The sequence below is a fragment of the Lactuca sativa genome, chromosome 5 (genome assembly GCF_002870075.4).
Source record: "Lactuca sativa cultivar Salinas chromosome 5, Lsat_Salinas_v11, whole genome shotgun sequence".
Taxonomy (NCBI): domain Eukaryota; kingdom Viridiplantae; phylum Streptophyta; class Magnoliopsida; order Asterales; family Asteraceae; genus Lactuca; species Lactuca sativa.
This window is the reverse complement of record NC_056627.2, coordinates 57006720-57016075: the sequence shown is the minus strand read 5'-3', so window position 1 is coordinate 57016075 and position 9356 is coordinate 57006720. Positions and strand designations below refer to the sequence as shown.

Sequence of the window (9356 nt, the reverse complement as noted above, 5' to 3'; positions counted from 1 at the left end):
GATATGCATTTATTATTAGATAATATATGGAATTTAATAAAATAGAAAAACCATAAAATGATATGTGAAATAAAAGTTAATTTAAAATAACCATAAAATTACATGTGGCAAAATAAATAAGAATGTAACAATATGACAAAAAGATCTTTATTTATTAGATAGATTTTTTGATATTGTTATTAATAGAAAGAATATATTTATGTTTCATTTATATGTGTAGATAAAATATTATATATTAATGGTATTATAAAAACCCCTCAAATATATCGGTTGCAAAGATTTTTTGTTTAACTCGGTAAGTACTTTATAACAATGTAAAGAATTTAACTGTATTTTATAACTAGTTGTGAAACTCATGTATTATATGGGTTAATTTAAAAAAAAACATTAAATATAAAAGTCTAAATATTTGAAAACTTTAAATTTATAATAAAATAAGAAAAAAATAATGAATTATTATAATGAAAATGTAACTTTTAAATTTAAACAAATAATTTACATAAATAAACAAAAGAAACTAATAAGCTTTAATTTTGAAAATTTTGAAATTAAAAGGTAAGTTATTAATAAAACTGATATTTATGTATTACTACATTTATTACAATTATTACATTAAATATTATGTGAAATTTAATAAAATAGAAAAAACTCATAAAATGACATAGAAAAAAAATAAATTCAAAATAAACACAAAATAACATTTGACAAATTGAATGAGAGTGTGACAAATGGCAAAAAAACATTAATTTATTAGAGTAGATGATATAAAAAAAAGTCATCGGTTTTGAGACTAAAAATATATCATGTTTGAAATATGAACCAAAACAGATTATTATTATTATTATTATTATTATTATTATTATTATATATAGTTTAAATTATATATTTGAACTTATACCGACCATTACATAATAAAAATTATGATTATACAACTTAATTTAATTATAAACAAAAAATTACTAAAATTGTTTTCAACATCCAAAAGAGTGTTGTCTAGAATTTAAAAAGTAGACTAATAGCAATGATCAAAATTGGTTACCTTTAAAAAGTAGACTAATAGCAACGATCAAAGTTGGTTGCCTTTCTATTCAGCTATCTTGAAAAAGTTACAAAATATTTTCTAGTGTCAAATGTTGTTATCTTGTTACAAATAAAGGTTGCATGGTAGGCTAGATTTGATATACTATTTGAAATGATAGCTACTAAAATAAATTAACATTTGATAAAAAAACTACTGATAAACAAATTGAAAGATATAAAATAATATAAAAGATATTTAATATATATATATATATATATATATATATATATATATATATATGTTTCTATAATTATTTAAAGATATATTTTAAAAAAAAAAATTAAAAACTTCTGAAAGACTAATCTAAACAACTTTTTTATAAAGCTGATTTTTGACAAAAAAAACTAAAAAAAAAAAAAAAAAAGAAGCTAGCTAACTTAAAAGAAACTCAAAAATAAGTTAGCTGCTCAGCCTTAAAATGTGGTGTTGTAAAAGGCAAATGGTAACAAATGGGTTAGAATCATTATCCACTGTAATCTGTACATCAACAAACTACAAGACCTAAATATACACCAACACACAAACAAACTCAAACCCCTCTCCAAATTACAATCCTACCCCTTCCTTCCATCAATCTCATTTCTGTTTCTTCTCAAAACCACCACCCCCATTCTCTACCAACTCCATCAGCCTCTCATAATCAATCTCCGTCGACTTATATTTCAACTTCATCCCACTTTCCGTCCACGACCTAACACAAAGAATCGCTTGCATACTCGAATACGGAAGCGACACCTTTTGCCTCTCCACCTCATCCCCTTTACTACAAAACAAATCCTCCGGCACCACCGCCGCCGCCTGCACCGCCAAGAAATCACGCGCCATCACCGACAACCGCGGATACCGACCGCTGTTCACCTTCCACCACTCCAACACATCGATCGGAATCGGAGCCGGCGGTTCCGACAAATACTGTGTCAATTCATCCGTTGCCGTCCCCATACTCGCCCTCCGTCTTTTCCGCGCAATTTCCTCCGCAAAAGACACATTTACCCCTCCTCCATCCTCTAATTCTTGATTACTCCCATACGCCACCGTGACAGACGCGAAATGGGTAGTTGAGTAATTTCTCACGAAATGGCTCCTTGCTTCTTCGAGATAGTTTTCTAAATTAAGACTTTCGGGAATGAGTTCGATTTTGATTCGGGGATCGAGAATCGCGGTCATGTATGTGAAAATATTCGAGACCTGATCGTTGTAGCTTCGGACTTTTGCCGCCATGTCAACCGCCGCGTTTTTCAGCCAATCGGGGGTGTGGCAGGACTCTCGGCAGGCGGTTATGGTCTCGGAAATGTGGTCCATGAAGAAGAGAACGAGTCCGAGAGTTGGTAGGCGATTCGTGCATATGTCGTTTGTGGTCTTGTAGAAAGGCTCGAGATACGAATGCATGATATTGATTGCGTTTTTCTCAGCTGAATTTAACAGTAATCGACCATGTGTTTCTTCATACTTTCGAATTAAAGTTTCCATAGATCTACCTGCCTAGATAAGATTATTTAATAAGAAAAAGAAAAAAATAATTAAATGCTTTACTCTTTTACCATGATTTTTTTTTTTTTAAATTATGTGTTATACCTTACGAACAATATCAAGCATTTGGTAAGTGCCACTCCATCGGGAAGAAACATCAAGTGGAAACTTCCAATTCCCTTCTTGATAAGTTGTTGTAAACTGAATAAATTCCTCCATCATCTCAGATGATGAATTCATCTCCAATGCAAACTCCCGAATCTTTGAAATCACTAATTTGGTCGATCGCAAACTGTCATCTATAATAGAATTCAAAGTCCGAGCAGCACAAGGAACGTAGCAAAACGGGTTGGCTTTTTGGCTATCGAGATCCTCTTTAAGAGTATGACATGCAAGAACAGCATTCGTACTATTATCATGAGTACACGAAAGAACCCTAGTTTCCAAGTTATAAAACTTCAACACTTTGATTAGCGTGTGATATATCTCTGCACTTCCACAAGGTGAAGGAACCCGAGATATATCTAAAAGAAACTTCCGGAAAGACCAAGACTCGTCAATCCATTGACAAGTAACACTCATGTAAAAAATCTGTTGATACGAAGTCCAAAAATCTAGGGTTATCGATACTTTCGAAGAGACGTTTTCTAACATGCACCGTATGTCGTCGCGCATGCTTCTGAAAACTTCGTGGAGTACTGCTTGGAATTTTTCGGTGGGCCAGATTTGGACAGGTGGACTGAGGAATTTAAAGGAGTTGGATAGCCATTTTTCTTCGAATGTGGAAGGTGGCAAAGATGCTAAAATGAGCCATTTTATGAGGAGCCAGTTGAGATGTTCGGGTTCAATGTGAGATGTTTTGGGTTGGGTTTGAGGCTTCTTGATGACAATTATTGCTTGTGAGCCTGGGGTGGAGATGCTATCATCTAACTTATCATACCCTGGATGACGATTGCTGAGGTGTCTCCCCAAATTGCCTTCAACAATAAAGAAAAATGTTAAACATACAAGAAATATATTAACTTGTAGATGAAGTAAGTAGTTTAAGTACCTGTGGCTGTAGAAATTGAATAGATTTGTCCACAAAATTTGCACTTACGATTCTTGCCATCGGGTGTTGTTTCAAAGAATTTGAGGTAAACTGAAGTCATGGTCTTCTTTCTTGGTTTTGTTGAATTGTTTCCTTTGTCAGAGGTACCTGGTGTAACATCTATTGGTTCCATGTTTGGAATGAGTGCCACATCCATCACAGATTTTGGTTCCATATCTATTTTAAGAAAACAATAAAAAAAATAATATCATTGTAATCAATAAACCAAGAGTTTAGATAATTAGATATAGATGTCATTCTTTCTACATAAAGTGTTGTATACATAATTTTGGACTGAATAAGTCGTCTGAATGATACTAAATGACCAATTTACCGTATATTTCTAAAACGATATTTCACAATCTTCATCATTTTTAACATTTTTTTAACGTGAGAGGAGTTTAGAGGGAAAAAAGAAGAAAGAGAAATATGTAATGCATTAATACGCGTTTTTTGGCTTAACCCATTAAGTCATTTTGTCCAGATTAAGTCGAAATGAAACAACTATGTATAATTGTCCATATTAAGTGCCTACCCATAAGGTCATTAAGTTAAAGCATCTGAATTTTCATTTTTTTCACAACTTACCTCTCATTTGATTCCAATCAAGTTCAATAATAAAAATAATTATATATGGCAAGAAATCAAGTAAGTACCTTTTAAATTTTTGTATTCAGTGCTTACGTTCCAATCCATCAAGACTCCAGATTTGTCACCAACTACACCTGCCTGGAGCAATAATATGAAATAAAGAAAGTTCACATGTTAGATTTAGTAAAACATGCAACCAAAAAGAATCTTAAATAACAAGAAACTTTAATTCATAAGCAAATGAAATCAACTAAAACTAATTTTCAAATTTCATACCTACTAATGCAAACACAAAAGTGCTACTAGAAAAATCCTCTTTCTAGAGGGTGTTTGGATGTGCATCTAAAGTGATTGTTTCAGTTCAGAGCCTTTGATATATGGTTATAAAATTTGTACTATATATAATCAGAATAGGATAAATAGACAAAGATCGATTTAAAAATGACTATTCTGTTAGATAAATGTAAACTTACCTAATTATCTTTAACTTCCATTAACTGATTATGTAATTTTGATTCTGATTCTTTGAGTAGCAATGATCACTTTGAAAACACACATCAAAACAACCCCTTAGATGCACAATATTTCCATAACACTTTCCACATATGAACCCATTAGCAAACATTTTCCATCAAGTTCTTTTCATAAAACATTTCTCATATGCTACATTGCCCGAATTCTTAGTTACATCATACCATAATGTGCTATAATCGGATGTCAACACACATGCATTTCATGGTCTTATATGTTATGGAAAGAAACAAGTATGATATTGCATAGATGGAGAAATTTTGCATAATCAAACGAATTAGGGTTTAACAATATATTCATTTCTGCATATTAAAACTTCAAATATTGTGTCTCAGGGGTGTACATGAACACTATTGAGTAACAGAAATAATCAACAGTCAACAGTCATAAAAATTGATAGATGTACTATAACAAATTTAAGAATCCAAGTAGCTTCACACAGAAAAACAAACTAGACTGATGAAATAATCCAATTTCACAGGAACTCAATCAACAAATTCAGTAGAAATTTACCCCAAACTGCATGAAAAGTCAAGAAAGCGCCAACAACTTTTTTTGGGGCTTCACTCTCGACCTAAGCAAACTTCAATCAGCAAAATCAAACTGTAAAAAAATGCTCTAAATTACACAAAATACACAAATCGAGCAAGGAAAACGTAAAAGGGTCGAGTGGATTGAACTCACACATGAGAGATTTGAATGTCCTACATCTAACTATGTTTCAAAAGGCAAAGATGCATACTGACTGTAAGTCTGTCAGTCTGTGTGGGTTTGCAAAGCAGAAAGGAGGGAGATCGAACAGGAGAGAAAATGGTGGGAGCTGGATCTTAGCCGGATCGGAGCCGAGCTTAGAGTACAGGCAAGAAGGGGGAAAAGGCGGAGAAAAAGAGAAGCGATAAAGGCGATGGAGTCGAGCGAGGCTTAGCAGAGCCGTAGGATCTCTCGCTCTTTCTCTCTCCCAATTCAATGCCAATTTACATCTCTACCCCATAGAATGGCATTTACTTTAACTTTATTTCTCGTTCACAAAATATTGTTATACTCCTTTGTAAATTTTAGGATGTTTTTCAAAATATTTATTTTTTATTTGAAAATTTGTCATTTCAAACAATACATATATATTTGTAAAAAGAAAATTGGAAACGTCATTCTCATTAAAAAAAAAAAGCAAGGCAATTTTTGAAAAGGTTTTCTTTACGTAGTATTTTGATGCATTGATTTGATATTTTGTTTTGTAGTTGTTTTTTTTTTCTTTTTGTTTTTTTTTTTAATATTTTTATTAAATATATATGGTTATTAATATTTTGAAAATAATTTTTTGTTCTTTGGGACTACTTCGTTTGTATTATCTTTGTGTTATTCTTTGTAGTGATTTTGGTACAAGTTATTTTTTTTTTTTAATATTTTTATTAAATAAATATGATTATTATGGTTATTAATACTATTAAATTTTTTTTCTTTTGTTCATTCAGACTATTTCGTTCGGATTATATATATGTTACTTTTTTTATGTACATTGTGTTCATATTTTATTTTTATATTAGAATTGACATATGATTTTTACTTTTTGATTATTTTTTGTTTTTATATTAAACTTAACATAGTATTATTTAGTGGGTTTAGATTATGACTTACGTAAATGTTGGTTTGTTATTAAATTCACTAATATTAAATTGACATATAAATTCATTAATATATGGTCCACGTATATGGTCTAATGGGTTTAGATTATGTTTTATTACCTTTTCATCCGTTAATATAATAATAGAATTAACAATGAAATGTGGAAAACATTAAAAAATGATTCAAAAATTAATAATAGTAAATAAATTATAACTTATTTTTTTAATAAACTAATACGATAACAATGTATATATCACGATTATTTTGTGGTCTATTTGGTTGAAAATATGCATTTAGTCTAACAGTATACAAAGATTATCATCTAACAACATGTATGTAGTCTAGTATTATACAAAGATTCTCATCCAATAGCATATAGTGAATAGTGAGAAACCCAACATGGAAAAACGATAAGCATTGGATACCCTTCCTGTAAATCAACTTTCATATAATGATTACCGTAAACGAGTGCAATAGCAATAGCTCTATGATTTGGGTAGTGTTCTGGACCACCCAAAGCGAGAAGCATGTTGAAGAGTCTAGTTTGCTTAAGAAATAAACAATTACATCGTAATTGTTAGCAATTAGAAAACCAGCATCCAATCGTGGGTGATTCATAGAAATTCAATGATTGATTAAGAGAAAATAGCTCATTATCGCTAAAAATATTTTTGTACTTTATGAGGTGACTTAATACCTCTTTCCGTAAGTCCAACCGAATTTGAAGCCAATAATCTTCACCAAAACCAATAGAAATAACTACTGCCCAGAATCCACAATTTACATCTCCTTCCACATTTTCTATGTGTGGTATGTATGGTTGACATTCACGTGTGATTCCATTCATAAGTGCATGGTTGAAGTAGGGTCTATGACGTGTTTTTTCCTGATTAAACATTGAAGGTTCACGTGGAAAAAATGTGTTGTGACTCTTTGGTTCCCGGTTGAACATTGAAGATTATCGGGGTAAATATGTGTTGTGTCTTTTTGGTTCATTGTTAAACATTGAAGTTTCCTAGGAAAATATGTGTTGTGTCTTTCTGATTCCTGGTTGAACATTGAAGTTTCTAGGTGCAAATACGTGTTGCGTCTCTCTGGTTCCTGGTTGAACATTGAAGTTTCACAGGGACAATACGTGTTATGCATGTTTGGTTCATGGTTTAAATCAAACATATTAGTTCTCTTATAATCTGGCATATATGTAAATGAGCTATAACTATGGGGATCTTCAGTTGTTGGATCTTGAGTTCGCGGAACCGAAGGTTTTTGTAGCACTCCAAAATTCAAAGAAATTTAAAATTTTCAAAATCAACCATTAATCAACATTGTTTACAAAAAGAGTCATTGTTTTAAAAACATTATTTCAAATTTGAGTTTTCCCAAAACCCAATGACATAAAACAGGAAGTTGTGTACGATCACGCATTTGCTTTCCCACGATCCTCATAAGTACCTGAAACGATAAACTAAAAATTATAAGTCAGAGCCCAATGTACCAACACACATATACAAATAACAACATATATTGGGTCCATATCTAAAAGAGTGGATTACCCTTGAGCCCACAGTATGAGTATGGCTTGCCCTTCAGGCCCACAGCTCATATATGGCTTGCTCCCAAGCCACAACACAAGTCTGGCTTGCTCTTTAGGCCCACGTCTTATGCCTAGCTTGCTCCCGGGTTTGTTGGCTATCGCACAAAGCAGTACTACCTCAACTCAACCATATTATGTCGACATATTTATGACAAATAAACATATAACAGCAAATAGATAAACATGCAGATCTTAATATATCACTATAACATAGTAACATCCTAAACTAGGATACGTAATCTACTAGGTCGGCATTGGTGTATTCGAACCATAAGCACAGTGAGGAAAATACACCGCTCGGTCGGAATACATGCTGGATAAATCTCAGTCCCGAAAAATTGGCTTAACGATCACCTAACCAAAACCAAGGACCTAATCTTAATTTATAACTCAAAATACCCAAAATACCATTGGTCCAAACCGGTCAAAATCAGAAAAATCCACTGAGTCAACCTAACCGATTCAACCCATCTGAGTTAACTCAGCCGAGTTAACGGAGGCCTCGTACGCGGGGCGTACTCGTGGTCTGAGGCATCGGGGCTCAACATGTGTATGTGCAACGCACCCTTCGATACGCCCAACGTACACACAGTTTTCCCTCTTAAATGTTGGATTAGGTGTCTAAGCCCATAACCATAATCGATATAAACTTGAATTGATAGTAGCACAGTCCTTTGGGTTGCCCTAAAACCTAGCAACCGGACAGGATGATTTTGGAGAGAGAGATTGATTTATTATTTGATTAATAAATTGAAATAAACAATTTATTAGTATATTATGAGAATAATATATTAATTAGAAATAGTAATATTTAATTAATAATTAATCAGAAATTAATTTGAATTAATTTTAGGATTAATGGAATTAATTAAAAATACAGGGATTAAAGTATAATTGTTTAATAGTTGAACAAGAGGCACTCTAGAACATTCCTAGAGGCTTGGACGGTTTTTATGAGGCCTTTAGGGTTCTAGAATTATCATTGGAGGATAATTATGAAGCTAGATAATTACCAATTCAAAATAATATTATATTGGTTTTCGGCTTATCTACGGTTTCCAGGTTGCACTATATAAGGAACCCAACCCTTAGCAATTTCAGCCACTCATACCTTTAGAGAGCTAGGCCGAAATTATTCCATCCTCCCTCCTCCCTCCTCTCTCCATAATCTATTTCTTGCTTGTGTTGGGTATGAACCATTAGAGGCATGACGTTTGTGGTGTTTGCTTCCAAAAGATCAATAAGAGGATTTATAGTTGTTTACTATAACAACTAAAAGGTTTGTAACCCTAAACCTTATCATTTAGTAATTTCGAAAATTACCTAGGGTTTTTAGTTTCGATGTTCATAGTCATAGGTTCAATAGGTTTGTTTTC

At 32.4% G+C, this 9356-nt stretch overlaps 1 protein-coding gene across 2 annotated transcripts; it reads right to left on the bottom strand.

Moving 5' to 3' along the window:
* Positions 1-1507: 1507 nt before the first annotated feature.
* LOC111915647 (putative AC transposase) lies at positions 1508-5894 on the bottom strand. 2 transcript variants are annotated; one of them, XM_042902424.2, is made up of 6 exons: positions 5450-5894; positions 5277-5346; positions 4298-4370; positions 3603-3818; positions 2657-3528; positions 1508-2563 (listed from the first exon to the last, which is right to left on the bottom strand). In XM_042902424.2, the coding sequence occupies exons 2-6, from the start codon at positions 5286-5288 to the stop codon at positions 1658-1660; spliced, it is 2079 nt and encodes a 692-aa protein (XP_042758358.1). In that variant the 5' UTR covers positions 5289-5346; positions 5450-5894; the 3' UTR covers positions 1508-1657. The 2 variants fall into 2 exon arrangements, with proteins under 2 accessions (XP_042758358.1, XP_023767055.1); XM_023911287.3 differs by having other exon boundaries at positions 5277-5366; positions 5448-5893.
* Between the last annotated feature and the right edge of the window lie 3462 nt (positions 5895-9356).

Coding starts and splice junctions, on each gene's coding strand:
- LOC111915647 (XM_042902424.2), bottom strand. Junction 3,819..4,297: donor TGAATACAAAAATTTAAAAG/GTACTTACTTGA, acceptor TTCTTAAAATAG/ATATGGAACCAAAATCTGTG. Junction 2,564..2,656: donor TGCTTGATATTGTTCGTAAG/GTATAACACATA, acceptor AATCTTATCTAG/GCAGGTAGATCTATGGAAAC.